The sequence below is a fragment of the Erythranthe guttata genome, chromosome 3 (assembly GCF_056151865.1).
Source record: "Erythranthe guttata isolate IM_541 chromosome 3, IM_541, whole genome shotgun sequence".
Taxonomy (NCBI): domain Eukaryota; kingdom Viridiplantae; phylum Streptophyta; class Magnoliopsida; order Lamiales; family Phrymaceae; genus Erythranthe; species Erythranthe guttata.
Genome location: NC_142535.1, coordinates 9,353,147 through 9,372,266, shown reverse-complemented (window position 1 = coordinate 9,372,266; position 19,120 = coordinate 9,353,147). Strand labels below are relative to the sequence as shown.

The window sequence follows — 19,120 nt, the reverse complement described above, 5'->3', positions numbered from 1 at the left end:
TTAGGCAGTATAACCCTATATATATATATATATATATATATATATATATATATATATATATATATATATATATATATATACAGTTAGATGGTAGAACCAACCATAAATGTTTAGTTTAAAACAATCTATTAGAAAACTAACCTTAACAATATATTTTGTAAAAGTAGAGCAGATGCAATCTTCCCCGGAATTGTTAGGTGGTAGAAGGCATGAACATAATGGTAAGATAGCCGCCGGTATTCAGGCAGTACACTAAACAAAGGGTTAACAAAGTATTGACAAGAATTAAAATTACTAGTCTAAGAGAGTATAGGAAACCAGAATTACAAAAAAAACTTAAATTTAGCTAATGGATGGTATGTTTTTGTTCAAGCTATCCAACACCGCCTTTTATAGGGGCCTTTGAGTAATTCTTTTTGAATTCTCCATCATGTCTTATGCAAATGTTTTGTTAGTGCACCGAGCACTACATTCTCTTACAACGCAACGCAACACGAAATGCATAACATAAGTCAAAATTCGAAGAAAAAAATGTGTTTTTAAACCTCAAAATCAAATCTTATTGATAATTGTTGTGGTCGAACCGCTATTATAAGAGAAAAAAATACGATTTGGAAAGTTTTAAGATCTAGAGGTTGAGACTATTGGAAAAAAGTTCAAAAAAAAATTGGGAAAAAACAAATTATTTCAAACTGCAACTGGAAAAAATCGCTCAAATAATAGCAAACCACAACTTTTATCAAAGTTTTCCTAACGAGATATTTGAGGAATCACATGTCCCAGTAGAAAGTGAACTAAAAAAGCAATAAACTATAATGACTAAATAAATAAGTTATAACTGTTGCTGGATTGAGTAAATAAAAGTGGACAGCTAAAATAAAAACACTGTGGAACAACTAAATTGTAACTTTAAAGTTTAGAGCTGAATATGAGATCTATAATTGTTTGAGATGCTCTTAAAATGATGTCGTAAAAAGAAAATCGAAACCCTAACATTTCATCTTTTTAACAAATAAAAACCGAAAATTGCCAAGTTAGACCTCCAAATGAGACCAAAACTGGTTTTTAGGGCCAAAAATAACATCATCATCATCCACCCCTTTGACACTTGAGACTACCAAGTGTCTACGAGTCTCTCTGATTCAAACAGTTTTTTTCCAATCGAACATTGTGCTACATATAAAAAAATTTACGAAAATGAAAAAAATCTTTGAATCTTTCGTCTAAAATTCCCTGCAAATGTTGGCTCAATAAGGAAACCAAAATACTAGTCATATCCCAATAACGTAACAGACTAGCCCAATTATAACAGAAAAGACGATAACCAAAACCGGTAACATCGATTTAAAGTCGGTCGCATGGGCGGGATTGTTTCCATTTCCAAATTTGTTGGCCTTTGAGATTGAGTTAGATGATGACTTAGCTGCAGATGAGTAGTCAGTTGCAATCCCCCAAAAGGTTTTGGTAGTTGAAGAAGCTATCACAGAGGGCGCTTCAGATTCAGGCTCCAAAATTTCGGAACCATCCGTTGGAACTTCTATCGACATCAGTTCGACACAATGATCTTTCAGAACCTGAAGCCATAAAAAGAGGCCAGGCTTTTTTAGCCATTCAAGCATGTTCGAAGAAAATCATAGTAGGTAAACAGAATATCATCTGCTGCAATAATGAAGCAAGAAAAAATCTTTTATATGATGCATGATAGGTAAACAGTAGCGGACCTCCATTGTCTCGGATGACTGGATATAATCACAGATGTATGTACCCTCCAGCCATGGAACAAACACTCTTCGAGGAAATGATAGGTTGCATTGCTTTCTGTTACAGACATAATTTGAAGATTCTAGTCAGTTAAAGGTGTTGGGCTAGTATTTTTGATAATTCTGTGTGCAAAAAGTGAAAATGCACATCTTCAGCGAGGGACAATTTATCATACCGTTGCACTTGAAGGTCAATGTACGGAACAGGTTTGTCAGATGATATAAGGTTGTCTCTTTCCTGACGACCATCAGTAACAGGTTCTAAGTCCCTGTCACCCTCATCACACATAATATCCAGCCTACTTTGCAAACTCCTTGTGATGTCCTCCTAATCACAACAAGATTCAAGATCAGAACAGTGAAGAGAAAAAGAAAAGGCCAATCAGAAAATAACTTAGTAAACCATTAAATCCATTTGAGCTATAAAATGTTACAGAACCCAATGGAGTTCCAAATTTTTAACAGAACCAATTGAGCTATAAACTCAATTTTATTAGTTAAAATATTCTTAAACTTAGTAGCAACCGTCCATATGAATAAATCATCGGTGGGACAAGGAATGCATAATGCAAAAACTTTAAGAAATGACGCAAGTCCACCTGACAATATTTAACATTAATACAGTACACATACTCCCTCCATTTCATAACAGTTTTAAGCACAGGTATTCAGAGAGTTAATAAATATGAAAGAACTTTAGGAAAGAACGCATAAACTAAACTACCCTTCCCACTAATTATATCTCCACTAATATTTGAGAGACTTTTAAGTGTAGTAAGGGAAAAAAATCAGAACAAGGTAAGCAATGCATCATTGAAACCCTACAGTCGCAGATAATATGGAACCAAAAAAGTTATCCAGAACACAACTTTTGAGGCCTTTCAAGCAGAGAACTATATGGAATCACCTTTATATCCACCAAAGCTTGTGATACAGGTTCCTTTGAATTCAAGTATGCAAGAGAACATATGGAGCCTCGGAAGAGAAGAATACCAAGAACCTCTTTTTGGTTGCACGCTTCACGTACAAAAAAGAAAACTATATTATTAGGGAACCTGAGCAACATAAATACAGAGAATTGAAAAATTCGACTTAGAAGTAAAACCAAATAATACCTTCTAAATATTTATCTTGCAGTAAAGGTAGAAGAAATTCAACTTCATGAAAGTCATCTGATACACATAGATCATCATCAGCCACCTGAAGGAAAGAAAATAAAGAATCTTTAACATATGTATGTACTAGGTGGAGACTTTAATTAAATAATCAATAATATCAGAAGCAAACCCATTTGTCTCATTAAACTGTCGAGCAAAAAAGATTTACAAGTCCCAAGATACATGATAAACCTATAAATGGTAGTACTACTGAACCAAGACAATAATCTCTTTACTAACTTCATAAATGACTTGTCAAGAAATGGTAAGCAATTTTAAGTTTTAACCAGTTGGAAAGACTTGGGTTTTGTTAGGCTTCCATCAGATTAGCAAAGACGATATGAATAAAGCATCTGGACTAGCGATCACGAATATAGATATATGCAGCAAATCATTTCTTGTTTTCTTTATTTACATTTAAATTTGGGTGATGGGGAAAGAATTTGAAGTAGTTCATCATTTGTCATGTAGAACTATAATCAGGCTGAAAACAAGTCAAAAAAAGATATAAGAATCTATATATTAATAGTTACTCGGGAGATAATCAGTCAGATAAGCATGATGGTATCCGATAAAAGAAAGTTCCAACGAAGTCAATGAACGTCCAATTGCTGGCTTGCTTCATATTCAAAAACAAACATTTGAAAGGGCTAATGTGTTGTAATTTAGATTATCAAAACCATAATTTATTTTGCCAGTTGACTATTAGTGATACCCTGAAGTTGTGACATATTTTAAGAATTCAAGGTCAAAGGTATTGATATAGGCTTTCTATTACATTTTCCGATTTCTTTTTTTCCTGTAAAAATGGACGTCAAATTTACCCAATCAGTAGACTGAATTAGGTGAAAATAGAGACAGATTATAGAACACTTTAGATTTCAAGTATGATTGAGAAGGAACAGTAAGACAAGACATGATACTCTAAGAGAAAAACAAAATATTGAAATATAAAAGTTGAAATGCATGTATTAGTATGCAAATGCAGTAAAGAAGATGGGATTTTATAAAGAGTTTTTGGTTAGTTAAGCTCAATTAATCATGGCTATACTATCTTCAGATTTGAGTAAACCTGCTTTATTTGAACATATATAACTTGTATCAATCTAGTTCATGTTACGGAGGGAGGTTCATAATATCATTTACATTATTCAATTGTATTTGCATATCTGACACACTACAAGATCAAAGGAATAAGAGAAGAAAAGATATGGTGGGCATATGTAATAGCATAACTCAGACTTGCATCTAAAGTTCCATTTCCATCCAAGAATTAAGAGGAAAGAGAAAAGAAGAAGAAAATCCACGAAAACTGGAGTTTCTTATTGTTCTTCAGGGCTCCATAACATTACAGTTCATAACCACCACATGAATTAGCAAGTTTCAACGGTCTTACCAGTTTGCCATTGATCAAAGCCTTTGCCCCCGATAGTTCCTTAGCATGGACCGCAATTTCATCACGAAGAGAATCAGAAAAAGATTTAATATCCAGTCCATTCTCGTGAGGTATAGGCAGCCTGGAAGGAGAGAGCTCAAAATAATTAAGACAACCAGATATAAGTAAATGTATGAAGCTTAATTGAAGATTTAGCTGGGTTAACTATATCCCCAGTTCAAAACATCAACCAATAAGATGCGACTTTGTTATCAAAAAAAAAAAAAAAGTTTTCCAAGAAGATTTTTGAACTTTATACCCATTTTCTCAGACCATAGTTAACGAAACTTAATTATGCTGGAAAGGGAATACATTATACAACTCAAAAGTCAGGATACTGTTCAAAAAGTGTCTGAAGCTGAATTTATCGTGGCATAATAATACACGACATATTAGGAACACCTCTGGCTAAGATAACTGCTACATATCAAATTATAAATGACGGAATAGATAATGATTTAAAAAAAGTACTATACGAAATTTAATGACTTCATTTAACCTTCGCATTTACAGGTAAAGTGCAGGAAAAAAGAACAAAAACGTAAACACGGATGTGATTCAGGTATTGGGATGGAAAGCATGTCTTACAATGATTTATAAGAAATTAGGAGGAAAAAGAGAACAATAGATATTATGAAGTGATGAATGAGAAAGATATGAAAATAAGGCAACTGCGCTCTCTCCCTAGAAAATACATGAGATTTCCATTTGATATACATTTCTAATGCTACATCCATAAAGGAAGAAATTATCAAAGATAACTTAGTATGAAACATAATAACAGAGGTTTAGGAAAGATAAAAGTTAAGAAACAAGAAATCACCTTACATCAAAATTGTATGTGCATCTGAATGTTTGAAGGGAACCAAAAACTTTTCCCATTTTAAAATCACACGGTCGTAGGCTGCTTGAAGTAACATTTGCTGCCAGCGAGCAATTGCGGGATGTCCATCTAAAATACAAGTGTTAGCTACTTTATCATATATCAATAATGCAAACAATTAAATGAAGAATAGCAGAATCTGGAGGCTACCTCAAAGGACTGTAACTAATGTGAACTAGAAGTCTCTCATTCCCATCACTAATCATTGGGGAAGCTGCTTCTGCAACAGCTTTTACAGTCTGTAAGCAACATAAAAACGTTACAGAAAACGAATTGCAGATGCATACAATTTTGTAAGCAATGATAACACTGGTACTCAAATGCTTTATTAGTCTCCAACATTTCAACAAATATCATATTCAGGAATTATTTGGCATCATTAAAAAATCACAAGTAGGGTTTTCTTCGGGAACAATAAATAGGTCATTGAAAAAATATTGTTGTATAGACCAAACTCAGGATAAGTTTGGGGTATATATCAGGATTTGTTAAGACTATATGATTTGACATTTACCCAAGTTTTACTCTCTATGAAAATTCTGATTTGTGGTCTTCTAGTAATAGTAATATTCATTGATCGCTGGCATTAACAACCTAATACAAGATATATATTATAGTGCGACTTGTCAGCTTTTTACAGTTCAAATTTTCATTATAAATATATTAGCTATGTTTGTTAAGCTTCCAAAATCATTTCCACTCTTTTATTTTTCAAAAAGATTTGGGAATCCTTAAAACTCGTGCTTTTTACTGTTATTACTGTTACAGTAAAAATTGTCTCCACTAAAATACAAATAAATATTACTTTATTTCAAATTGGTCTTCTAAAAGACCAAATACCCTTCCAAGATATTATTTGACTGCTATAGTACAGTTGTCCAAAATACTCAACTCCATAAACAAATTGGAAATAAATCTTCTCAAAGATAACCTTAGTCATTCCCATTTCTTACTTTATAGTTTATTTACTTCTCCCCTAAATGAAGAGTTAAAATAAAAATGTGCAAAGAGAAAAAGCCAAGAGTTCCACTAAAAATACTAAAACATTAAACTCGAATTGTACGTAAGTTACATAACCCAAATGGCAAATACATGTAAAAATCAGCCGATGAGCATGTCTAGGATATTACGGACTTAAATTAGAAAAATAAAAATGAATAAAACTCATTAAAAGTGAGTGGAATCAACTTCTGCTGTATAACTTAAAAGTCTATTGGAACTTTACAGCTCGTGGATGCTATGCAAATGGCAACACATGATAAGTCCAGTAGAGATTAAGAGAAAGTGTGTTTGGCTACTGTGGTTGACTGTTTGTCTCTTGTGAGAGACCAAAAGAAGGTGTAGGCATATATTGTGTATCTGGGTTAGAGAAAGAAGCAAATGCTAAAATTGTGGTGGTGAGGTCTCAAATGATATTAACTATTCTTAGACATTTTGCAAAGAAGCATCAAGCAACTATGATACAGATGGGATTTATTCACAGTCCTCACAACACAACGAAGTGCATATTATCAGTAACAAATATGTATGTCTACAAAAGAAAATTAGAGAGTCGAAGTTCTGATCATTATTGACTCGTCTGATATAATAAAGATGATAGGGAATAGATAATTGCACTGAATACTCTTTATAGTTCAAGGGAATGAATAAAATTCAAGTAAGAAGGAGAAAAGACCTGGCATAATGTCATTGTTGAATTCTTGAACAAGCTTTCATTGACCCATATGTAAATACCGACCACCTTCATGCCACCCAATAGCATTCTTGTGACCTAACAGATCAAATTTGCACAAGGGCATAATTAAGGTCAAATAGATTTGTCTACGAACTGCAGTCAGAGATATATCTGATTAATTTACTGTCCATCCCAGTCATGCAACAATAATTCATTATGAGACCCATAATAACACCATCACCCAATTAGTTTGAGATTTTACTAAGATAAGGTAAGGGCATTTATACAGCGCGATCATGATCAGAGTCAACATTTCAGCGACCGACATTTTTAATGCCTTCACAAGAAAGAAGGAAATTAAGAAAACTAAACAATTGAGAGAGCTGCAGATTTCCTGATCACAGAACAGCAGCAAATGAAAACAAGTCAAATAAGAGAAACAATTTAAATTCACAAATCATGAAACGCTGTTCTCAATCCCTTTCTACAAGTTCATGTCTGTTGTTACTAAGAACTTATGGAAGTCATAAAACTTAAGCATAAAGGTTAACCATAAAAGTTTTAGAACAGAAGTGCCTAATTAATATAAAGCAAAATATAATAATGCAGATGTAATAGCGCCTAATTCTCAGTATTTCCAATTTACTACTTGGTAAACCACATTTATCCAATTCCAGTAAAAAAAAACATACCCAAATGATGCTTTCAGAAAATGAAATAGTCATCCTCAAATTACAACAAACAGTGAACATATACATACTTACATAGACATTGAGCTGCACCAATAATTATAATTTCATAATGATAAAATTGAACCTGGCGAGCATGCTCGGAGACCCATTCGGTATCGATGAAGAGAGATGAAGAATCAGGCTGAGATTTAGGTTTGGATGGATTCTTCTTCTTACTTTTGTCATCAATTATCGAACACGGCGGTTCTCCGGCGTCATTTGGTGGCGTAGGAATCAAATCATACACGAATCCTCTATCTAACTTGGAACTCAATTTCCCAATCACAAGACCTACCTGCCAAAATTAAATGGAAAATTAAAATCACCAAGTTTGAATCCATAATAAGATCATAAGGTAGCAGACCTGAGATTGGAGGGCGGAGCGAGTGAGGCGATCTTCGATCAATTTGAGATGGGTTTCATCTCCAATTACGGTTTTCACCATCACTCCCTCACCCAGATCTTGACCAGGGTTTTAAAGCGGGTAAACTAAATGGAACAAATTGTAGATTGTCAAGACTAGAGAGAAACTCAAATTTCTTGAGTTTTTAGAAAGTTTAATTGTCGGAATTGTTCATACGTTAAAAACACGGGACAAGACCAAAAACTTTTTTACCAATAAGTCCACACATGGTCCAGATTTTTGCAAATGACTAAAATAACCCATCATACTTTAATATGCTCCAATTTCATCTTTAACTTTATTTAACCTCAATTTGACCCCAAATTTTACAAATTATTCAATTTTGACCCAAAACTTTTTTTTCAAAAACTTTTTTTTTCCCGCCGGATTCCGGCGTTGACTTTTTCAACTTTTTTTTTTCTTTCTTGCTTCCGGATTTTTTCGCCGAATTCCGGTGTTGACTTTTTCAAAAAAAAAAAAATTCTTCTTTTTTTTTTTTCTGTAACTTTTTTTTTCCCGTTTAAACAACAATATTGCTGTGATTGACAGTAATATTAACTATCTTATTGTTAAACACAGTAAAATTAACTAAACTATAGTTTAACACAACAAAACTCATTATTATTGTGTAATAAAGTAATATTACTATGCTGACCGTTCAACAAATGTAAACATAATAAAAAAAACCAAAAGAATTAATATTACTGTGAGTGACAATAATATTACTATAGCAACAGTAATATTACCGTCAACCACAGTAATATTACAATAATAGACAGTAATATTATTACGTTACTCCGTGAATAACTCAAACAAACAAAAAATCCAAACAAAATAATAATATTGATGTGGTTGACAACAATATTACTATAACAACAGTAATATTACCGTCAACCACAGTAATATTATTGTGTTTACAGTAATATTACAATAATAGACAGTAATATTATTACGTTACTCCGTCAATAACTTAAACAAAACGAAAAACCCAAAAAATAATAATATTGATGTTGTTGACAGTAATATTATTGTGTTTACAGTTATTTTACTGTCAACGACAGTAATATAATTACGTTGACTGGTCAACAAATCAAACAAAAAAAAAAAAAACAAAAAAACAAAAAAAAAATAATAATATTACATTAATATAATGCCAACGGCAGCACAATTACATAAATGTATTGTCAACGGCAGTACAATTACGTTAATTTACAGTCATTGACAGTATAATTACGATAATTTACTGTCAGTGACAGCACAATTACAGTCAATGTTTAGCGGCGGACATAAAAAAAAAAAAAAAACAAACAAAAAAAAACTCAAAAAAACTCTAAAAAAAGTTAACGCCGGAGATCGCCGGAAACCGGCGAAAAAATACGGAAGAAAATAAAAGAAAAAAGCAAAAAAAAAAAAAAAAAAGTCAACGCCTGAAACCGGCGAAAAAATCTGAAAGAAAAAGTCAACGCCGGAGACCGGCGGCAAAAAAAAAAAATTTTGAAAAAAAAAATGTTTGTGAAAAAAAAAGTTTTGGGTCAAAATTAAATAATTTGTGAAATTTGGGGTCAAATTGAGATTAAATTAAGTTAAAGGATGATATTGGAGCATATTAAAGTATGCTCCAAAAAAAAGTCAAAATTGAATTTTTGTGGTCAAAATTGGATTTTTGTGGACAAAATTGACTAAATTGGGGTTATAATTAATAATTGGGTATAAATGGTTGAGGGTAATATTGGGATATACATGAGTGTTTCCTTTATTTATAATAAATATTAAAAGGATGGGCTTATTGGTGAAAGAGATATAGCCCCTAAACCTAGAATAATAAACATGCTTGGTTGGGAACTTTATCACAAAAACTCCTCATAATAATACTAATAATAATACTAATAGTGATAATAATAGTAGTAATAGAAATAATAATAGTTCTAAGAGCTCGTTCGGCTACCTATATTAGATTAGATTGGATTACATGAGATTGGATTAACTCCCTACTGACTAATTAATTTTTTAGTTAGTAGCATGTTCGGTTTGTTAGATTAGATTTTCTATTAAATTTGTTAAAATCAGTAATTACAAATGAATTGTCTATAAAATCACTTAGTTTATAATAATAAAATATAATTTTAAGGATAAAATTGTATTTTTCCTTTTTAGTCACCCCTGTTAAATTAATCCCAAGGGAAGGGTGCTACTAATTTAATGAAATAGTAGAATTTAATAGCGGGCTTTGAATTTAGTAGCAGGTTTGAAAAAGTGTGAATCTTACCAACCGGACATGTTATTAGCCCCTACTATTTAGTCAGTAGAACCTTATAGCGGTAACCGAACGAGCCCTAATAATAGTAGTAATAGTATAATATTAGTACTAATAATAATAGTAGTAATAGTAGTAGTAATAATAATAATAATAATAACAATAGTAGTAATAATAATAATAATAATAATAATAATAATAATAATAATAATAATAATAATAATAATAATAATAATAATAATAATAATAATAATAATAATAATAATAATAATAATAATAATAATAATAATAATAATAATAATAATAATAATAATAATAATAATAATAATAATAATAATAATAATAATAATAATAATAATAATAATAATAATAATAATAATAATAATAATAATAATATTAATAATAATAGTACTAATAATAATAGTACTAATAATAATAATAATAATAATAATAATAATAATAATAATAATAATAATAATAATAATAATAATAATAATAATAATAATAATAATAATAATAATAAAATAATAATAATAATAATAATAATAATAGTAATAATAATAATAATAATAATAATAATAATAATAATAATAATAAATAATAATAATAATAATAATAATAATAATAGTAATAACAATAATAATAAGAATAATGATAATAATAATAATAACAATAATAACAATAATAATAATAATAATAATAACAATAATAATAATAATAATAATAATAATAATAATAATAATAATAATAATAATAATAATAATAATAATAATAATAATAATAATAATAATAATAATAATAATAATAATAATAATAATAATAATAATAATAATAATAATAATAATAATAATAATAATAATAATAATAATAATAATAATAATAATAATAATAATAATAATAATAATAATAATAATAATAATAATAATAATAATAATAATAATAATAATAATAATAATAATAATAATAATAATAATAATAATAATAATAATAATAATAATAATAATAATAATAATAATAATAATAATAATAATAATAATAATAATAATAATAATAATAATAAATAATAATAATAATAATAATAATAATAATAATAATAATAATAATAATAATAATAATAATAATAATAATAATAATAATAATAATAATAATAATAATAATAATAATAATAATAATAATAATAATAATAATAATAATAATAATAATAATAATAATAATAATTAATAATTAACAACAAATACGTATAAACATGTTTAGGACATTGTAAAAAGCATTGTTTACACCCATGAAAAGAAAATAGAAAGAAAATAAATAATTGGAGCATATAGAAACGCGTTTTTACTCAAATTAGCAACTTTGACCGTTTTTCACTTGCCCTTTCAGTTGGTCCACATAAAATTATTGTCCAATTCATCCCTATCGAATAAGGATTTCAATTTTTGTGATAATTTGAATTTGATATTTGCTTAGCTGAAATTATAATTCTATTGGCATAACTGTAATTATGGAATAAATGAGTTCTTATCATACAATTTTTTTTATAGGGGTGAAAGGAAAAATGGGGGAAAATAATATTTATTATTATTATTCCTCAAAATGGGATAAAATTTATTGAGTATGTTAGGGGAAAATTATATTTAGTACCGGTTCACACGAATTTACTATTAGTTTCCTCAAAAGAAAAATTGGATATTTTTATAATTAAAGAATTAAATAGTGAATAAAAAGTTCGTATATTTCAATTTAATTCAAAAATAATCCCACTCATGCTAGTGTGCCACTTTACAAAGCATACTAGTAATTCCAATTTAAAAGAGGGAAAACCAAAACAAGAAATCTCAACTTAGCACAAAATTCTTACAAATGACACCTCGTTTCTTATTTCCTATTTTTTTTCTTTTTTTTTGCATTATTAATTATTTGGTCTTGCGTGATAAAACAAAAGCCATTTTAATTTATGGGTATATATGTCATTTCATCTTAATAAAATAAAATTTTGTGGAATATTTCTTTAATAGTCTTGCACAAGTGAAATTAGTATTGCATATAGCGGCAGGAAAAAACAAATAAATAATAACGTATTAAGGAATTAGAAAGAAAAAAAAATCTAGTAAATTGTAGAATATAAGTCAAGTCAATGAATTGATTTGTAGAATATAAGTCAAGTCAATGAATTGAAATAAACTAAAATGCTAATAAATCTATCCAGGATTATACGAAAAAAGTAATAATTAGGCAATCTATAGGATTTTATGGGACCAGAAGAAATTTTCATTACCAGATATGTGTCCTCATAATTGAGACATGATTTTGTGTTAATCCCACTTTTCATATAATCAAATTATGGGGTTAATTACAATAACTCGTAATATCTATTGGTCAATCAGAGATTTACTCAACAATTGTTTGGAAAAAAAAACATTGTACTAAATTTAATCATAATATTTTTATTAAAGTTTATTCGGACACTTTTATTTCATTTTATTATTATTTTTTACAAAAAATAAAAAAAAACAGAAAGTGAGAAAATGGAAGAGAAGAAGAATTAAGTTGTCCGTGTAATAGAAGGAACATCAAAACACATGCCTTTTCTATGTATGCCCACCATTAAGACCATATCTCTCTCTCTCTCTCTCTCTCTCTCTCTCTCTCTCTCTCTCTCTCTCTCTCTCTCTCTCTCTCTCTCTCTCTCTCTCTCTCTCTCTCTTCTCTCTCTCTCTCTCTCTCTCTCTCTCTCTCTCTCTCTCTCTCTCTCTCATATTTATTGACTCTCCCGTCATCCTTTACTCATTCACCACTATTGTCACCATTTAACCCTTAACCGCCAAAAGTTGTCACCAAACATCCTACTCACCTTTTGTCCATTTCTCTTTGCTAACTCAATCCCACCTGTTTTCTTCTTCTTTGTGTCTTTTTAAGGCCAGTTCATAATTATTCCTCTGTATTTATCTTCTGCCTTGTGTTCTCTTTTTTCTTAGCTTTGCCATTCTTGGAATTCTCGCATCATACCCTTTAAGGTTGGTTCTCGTGTGTTTGCTTTGATCAGTTGTTTCCTGTTTGTGAGTGTTGGTCGTAGGTTCAACTAAATTGGTTAACTAAGGCAAAACCTATTTTCATTTTCTGACAAAGATACAATTTCTATTTATTTTTGTATTTTTGGTTGTGTATTTAATCTCTATGTTAAGCAGAAACCCGAATTTCCTTAGGATTTTGGCTTTTTTTTTATTTATCAATTTCATTATATATATGTGGTCTCATAATTGCAAGAATTCTTGATAATCATATCTTGATTTGCTTACTGCATCAAAGGGGTTGACCTACTGTGGTGATGTGGTGAAATGCATGTTATGTTCTTGACACTTATAAAACTCTGTGTTTCTTGAAGACTACGGAATTACTTAGCTTATTTCATGCAAAGGGCCAATGGTTAAATGCATGTTTTGTTTATCAATTTGCTTCATTCTTGATATATACCTAAAAAGTCGAATTTTGAATCGATTACTCCACCAAAAAGGGGTTGTCTCGTTGTTAAAATGCATGTTTTTTTTTTATCTTCAACATTTATAAATTCTCTTATATTTTGCTTGATCAGGATGTCGAACAATCAGGTCCAGAGGGGGTGGGAAGAGCGTGTTATTTGTCCTGAAAAGGGAAGCCGCGTAGTTCACTATATCTTAAGGGACTCAACTGCAAATTCTCTACTTGTTGTGGTGGGAATTGAAAGAAGTTATAACCACATGTTCTACACAGTCACAGAGGACTACCTACGAGTCTTTGGGTCAACGGCAGCAGTCAATGCTAGAACGGCATGGAAAGCTCGGAAATACGTTGTCGAATTTCTCATTTCAATAACCTCGGGAGGAGGCTCGCTATTCGCTAATTCAAGTACGTTGTGCTCTTATAGAATAATAAATTCTTTCAGTATATGAATCTAGAGTGTATTGTATGATTTCAGCTGTTGTTTGAGAATTTTGCATATTCCCTAACAATGTCGTTCGTACGCATGCATTGGATTAGTTATTTCCCGTCTCACGTCAATTCTTTCGCGCGCTCCTAATTTTGGAATGTCGATTGGATTCCGTGAATCTCTTCCAAGACTTATTTATCCATAACGGGCTTCATCGACCTCGCTTGGATTATACTAGGCTATTTAATGTTCAGATACGAATCCATGTTTTTTTTCCAAAATTAATTTTGAAAATCTGCAAGTTGTTGAAAAAACAAAAAGAGGAAAAGAACTTTAAATACGTGCTTTTCTTGAAACGTATGGAAAACAAACACGTGTTTTGTGCTGACGTCGGACTGAGGTACCACAATTTAGTGTTTTGTGCTATAAAAAGGGGTTCTTGTGTGTGTCATTTTTCATATATGCATTCTTTGCAAAACCTCCTCTTCTCGAGCTTTGGCATCTCCGCTTCACTCGTTATCGAGTTCAAGGTAAAATTGTAGATGCCTCGAGCTTTTTACAGTCGAGAGTTATGTTTATATAATAGCTTCTTGTCAAGTCATACAAGTTAAATGTTTTTCATCTCGTTCGGATTCTTTTTTTATTTTATTTTTTAGAAGAAATGAATGATGAATTCAGCCTTTTGTGTGGCGAAAACCTAACATGATAGTCCTATTTGAGTTTTCGACCAATTTATTCTTGAATTTGCATTCATCATTTGATTCAATTCCAAGTTCATTTACGGTATGATTGACGATCGAGCTTTTAAACAAGCAATCCTCAGTCTCGTTAGAAGAATTACTTTCGCTCTTTCGGAGATCTGTAAATTGACGGTCGCGTCTTTTCTGTAAATAATTAATTACTAAAATAAAGGTAAAGTATTCGATTTGAAATAGTCGGTGTCGATGCTTAATCTCGTAATTCCCTGAATTTCATTTTGTTGATATAAGAACATACATTCTAACGTTTCCCTTTTAATGTTGCATTCGAGATCTACTCATTTTACTAAAATCTTCTTTCTGCTAATTTATTTTATGCCAGATCAGCAGCAGATTGAGGCAACAGCGCCACGTCAGCAACATCCCATGGCCATAACCGATGGTGGTGCAGAGCACATCGAGGTTCTTTGTCAAGACAGCGGCATGCGTGGCTGCTGGTTCAGGTGCAAGGTTCTCAATTCATCTCAAAGACGTCTCAAAGTTCAGTACTGCGACGTAAACGACTGTGATGGATATGCAAAACTCGAGGTATATGCATACACACGCACACACATATATATTATATAGAAAAACATAATCTTGACTTTAATATATGTGAATTTTGTAGGAGTGGATCCCGGCAGCCAGAGTGGCAGCTCCGGATAAATTCGGTGCAAGATGTGGGGGCCGCCTCACGGTGAGGCCTTGGCCTAATTCAGAATATTCTTCGACCAATAATTTTAGGGTAGGTGCTGCAGTCGACTCATGGTGGTCAGACGGTTGGTGGGAAGGTTTTCTAATTGGATGCGACATGGATGCACCGAACAATCTTCAGGTTTATTTTCCCGGTACGACGATGACTATACTCCTAAATATTTTATATATATGATAATCAATAAATAAATAGCGCATACGATATGTATATATTTATGCTGATTATTCATATAATGAATCACTTGTGGCAGGTGAGGATAGATTTGCGACAGTGGATAGGAAGCACGTAAGGGCTTCAAGAGATTGGGTGGATAGCAGATGGGTTGATATCGAAACGAAGCCCAATATTATTTCATTGATAAATTCATACCGCAACCCGATGCCCAAAATCACGCTGAATCCACTGCCGGGCACCTCTGCGCCCGGGAATAGCAATTTTACGGCAGCAAGGGAATATTCCTCCAAAAGTGTGGACGACTCGCACTTGAAATAGTTGCTCCTGATTAAGGAGAAGGAAGACTGGAGTGTTAAAGGTTCAGGTAATGCTACTGGAAGAGGCAACATAGGCCAATCAGATAGGAAGAAAATGAACTAGATTATTTGTCATTTTTTATTTATTACAAAAAAAAAAAAAAAAGAATTATGTATGTATATTTAGTTAGTCCAGAAATACATACAAGGAAAAAAAGGAAGTTAAAGAGAGAAAAAGTTCATAGTGGTTTTGCATTTGGTTTATTATGAAATTAATCAAAGGTTTAACTAAATTATAAGGTGGTGTTCATGTTTTTGTGGTAGTGTTGTTATTTGGTGAGCTGCTTCTTTAATAAACAACGGATACCTATAAACGTGTTAATAACTTTGTAAGAAGCGTTGTTTACACCAATTAAAAGAAAATAGAAAGAAGAGAAACAATTGGAGCATATTGACATACGCTTTTACTCAGATTAGTAACTTTGACCGTTTGTCACCTACCCTTTCAGTTGGTCCACATCAAATTAGGGTCGAATTCTTACCTATCGAATAAGGATTTCAATTTTTGTGATAATTTGAATTTGATATTTGCTTAGCTGAAATTCGATAATTCTGCTGGCATAGCAGAAATTATGCAATAAATGAGTTCTTATCTTGTAATTATTTTTTTAGGGGTGAAGGGAAAAGGGGGGAGAAGAATATTTATTATTGTTATTCCTAAAAATGGGATAACATTTATTGAGTATGTTATGGGAAAACTACATTTAGTACCGGTTTACACGAATTTACTGTTAGTTTCCTCAAAAGAAAAATTGGATATTTTTATAATTAGAGAATTAAATAGTCAATAAGAAGTTCGTATATTTCAATTTAATTCAAAAATAACCCATCTCATGCTAGTGTGCCACTATACAAAGCCTAATAGTAATTCCAATTTAAAAGAGGGAAAACCAAAACAAGAATCTCAACTTAGCACAAAATTCTTACAAATGGCACGTGGTTTCTTTTTTCTTTTCTTTTTTTTTTCCTTTTCTTTTGCATTATTTATTATTTGGTCTTGCGTGAGCTAATAAAGCCATTTTAATTTATTGGTATATTTGTCATTTCATCTTAATAAAATAGAATTTTGTGGAATATTTCTTTAATAGTCGTGCACAAGTGAAATTAGTAATGCATACAACGGCGGCAAAAAAACAAATAAATAATAACATATTCAGAAATTAGAAAAAGAAAAAAGAAAATCTACTAAATTGTAGAATATAAGTCAAGTCAATGAATTGAAATAAACTAAAATGCTAATAAATCTGTCCAGGATTATATGAAAAAAACAATAATTAGGCAATCTATAGTATTTTATGGGACCAGAAGAAATTTTCATTAGCAAATATGTGTCCTCATAATTGAGACAGGATTTTGTGTTAATCCCACTTTTACAATAATCAAAATATGGGTTAATTACAATAACTCGTAATATCTATTGGTCAGTCAGAGATTTACTCAACAATTGTTTGAAGAAAAAAAAAACTATTGCACTAAATTAAATCATATTATTTTTATTAAATGTTTATTCGGATACTTTTATTACATTTTATTATTTTTTTTTTACAAAAAATAAAAAAAAATAGAAAGTGAGAAAATGGAGGAGACGAAGAATTAAGCTGCCCATGTAATAGAAAAAACATCAAAATACCTGCCTTTTCTGTCGTTGCCCACCATTAATACCATCTCTCTCTCTCTCTCTCTCTCTCTCTCTCTCTCTCTCTCTCTCTCTCTCTCTCTCTCTCTCTCTCTCTCTCTCTCTCTCTCTCTCCTCTCTCTCTCTCTCATATTTATTTGACTCTCCCCTCATCCTTTACTCATTAACCACTACCGTCACCATTTAACCCTTAACCTCCAAAAGCTGTCACCAAACATCCTACTCACCTTTTGTCTATTTCTCTTCCCTTAACTCAATCCCACCTGTTTTTTTCTTCTTTTTTTTTTCTTTTTAAGGCCAGTTCATAATTATTACTCTGTATTTATCTTCTGCCTTGTGTTCTCTTTTTTCTTAGCTTTGCCATTATTGGAATTCTCGCATCATAACCTTTAAGGTTGGTTCGTGTGTGTTTGTTTTGATAAGTTGTTTCGTGTTTGTGAGTGCTGGTCGTAGGTTCAACTAAATTGGTTAACTCAAGCAAAACCCATGTTCATTTTCTAACAAAGATACAATTTCTATTTTTTTTTTTTTGGTTGTGGATTTAATCTCTATGTTAAGCAGAAACCCGAATTTCCTTAGGATTTTGGGGTTTTTTTTATTTATCAATTTCAGTATATATATGTGGTCCCAAAATTGCATGAATTCTTGATAATCCTATCTTGATTTGCTTACTGCATGAAAGGGGTTGACCTACTGTGGTGATGTGGTGAAATGCATGTTATGTTCTTGACCCTTATAAAACTCTGTGTTTCTTGAAGACTATGGAATTACTTAGCATATTTCATGCAAAGGGCCAATGGTTAAATGCATGTTTTGTTTATCAATGTGCTTCATTCTTTATATATACCTAAAAAGTCGAATTTTGAATCGATTATTCAACCGAAGAGGGGTTGTCTCATTGTTAAAATGCATGTTTTTTTTTTATCTACAACATTTATAAATTCTCTTATGTTCTGCTTGATCAGGATGTCGAACAATCAGGTGCAGAGGGGGTGGGAAGAGCGTGTTATTTGTCCTGATTTCACGCGCTCCTAATTTTGGAATGTTGATTGGATTCCGTGAATCTCTTCCAAGACTTATTTATTCATTGACTTCGGCTTGGATTATACTCTATTTAATATTCTGATACGAATCCATGTTTTTTTTTCCAAAATTAATTGCGAAAATCTTCAAGTTGTTGAAAAAAAAAAGATGAAAAGAACTTTAAATACGTGCTTTTCTTGAAACGTATGGAAAACATACACGTGTTTTGTGCTGACGTCGGACTCGGACTAAGGTAGCACAATTTAGTGTTTTGTGC

The 19,120-nt window shown here is 31.0% G+C and overlaps 2 protein-coding genes across 2 annotated transcripts; one reads left to right on the top strand and one right to left on the bottom strand.

Moving 5' to 3' along the window:
* Positions 1-1,138: 1,138 nt before the first annotated feature.
* LOC105976315 (oxidoreductase, zinc-binding dehydrogenase family protein) lies at positions 1,139-8,197 on the bottom strand. Its single transcript, XM_013001589.2, has 11 exons — positions 8,006-8,197; positions 7,727-7,936; positions 6,911-7,006; positions 5,386-5,474; positions 5,176-5,304; positions 4,314-4,434; positions 2,876-2,960; positions 2,668-2,777; positions 1,937-2,088; positions 1,722-1,818; positions 1,139-1,574 (listed from the first exon to the last, which is right to left on the bottom strand). The coding sequence occupies exons 1-11, from the start codon at positions 8,084-8,086 to the stop codon at positions 1,272-1,274; spliced, it is 1,473 nt and encodes a 490-aa protein (XP_012857043.2). The 5' UTR covers positions 8,087-8,197; the 3' UTR covers positions 1,139-1,271.
* A 5,016-nt stretch (positions 8,198-13,213) lies between these two features.
* Positions 13,214-16,234, top strand: LOC148771722 (protein SWOLLEN 1-like). The gene is made up of 5 exons (XM_088815491.1): positions 13,214-13,312; positions 13,888-14,180; positions 15,283-15,488; positions 15,568-15,787; positions 15,905-16,234. The coding sequence occupies exons 2-5, from the start codon at positions 13,889-13,891 to the stop codon at positions 16,144-16,146; spliced, it is 960 nt and encodes a 319-aa protein (XP_088671617.1). The 5' UTR covers positions 13,214-13,312; position 13,888; the 3' UTR covers positions 16,147-16,234.
* Positions 16,235-19,120: the final 2,886 nt, after the last annotated feature.

Bases quoted from the DNA above. Each gene is read 5' to 3' on its own strand.
- LOC105976315 (XM_013001589.2), bottom strand. From the start codon at position 8,086: ATGGTGAAAACCGTAATTGGAGATGAAACCCATCTCAAATTGATCGAA. The intron at 5,305-5,385 runs GTAGCCTCCAGA...CTTGTATTTTAG, and splicing joins ATTAGTTACAGTCCTTTGAG to ATGGACATCCCGCAATTGCT. The intron at 1,819-1,936 runs GTATGATAAATT...TGTCTGTAACAG, and splicing joins ATTGACCTTCAAGTGCAACG to AAAGCAATGCAACCTATCAT.
- LOC148771722 (XM_088815491.1), top strand. From the start codon at position 13,889: ATGTCGAACAATCAGGTCCAGAGGGGGTGGGAAGAGCGTGTTATTTGT. The intron at 15,489-15,567 runs GTATATGCATAC...TGAATTTTGTAG, and splicing joins ATGGATATGCAAAACTCGAG to GAGTGGATCCCGGCAGCCAG. The intron at 15,788-15,904 runs GTACGACGATGA...CACTTGTGGCAG, and splicing joins TCTTCAGGTTTATTTTCCCG to GTGAGGATAGATTTGCGACA.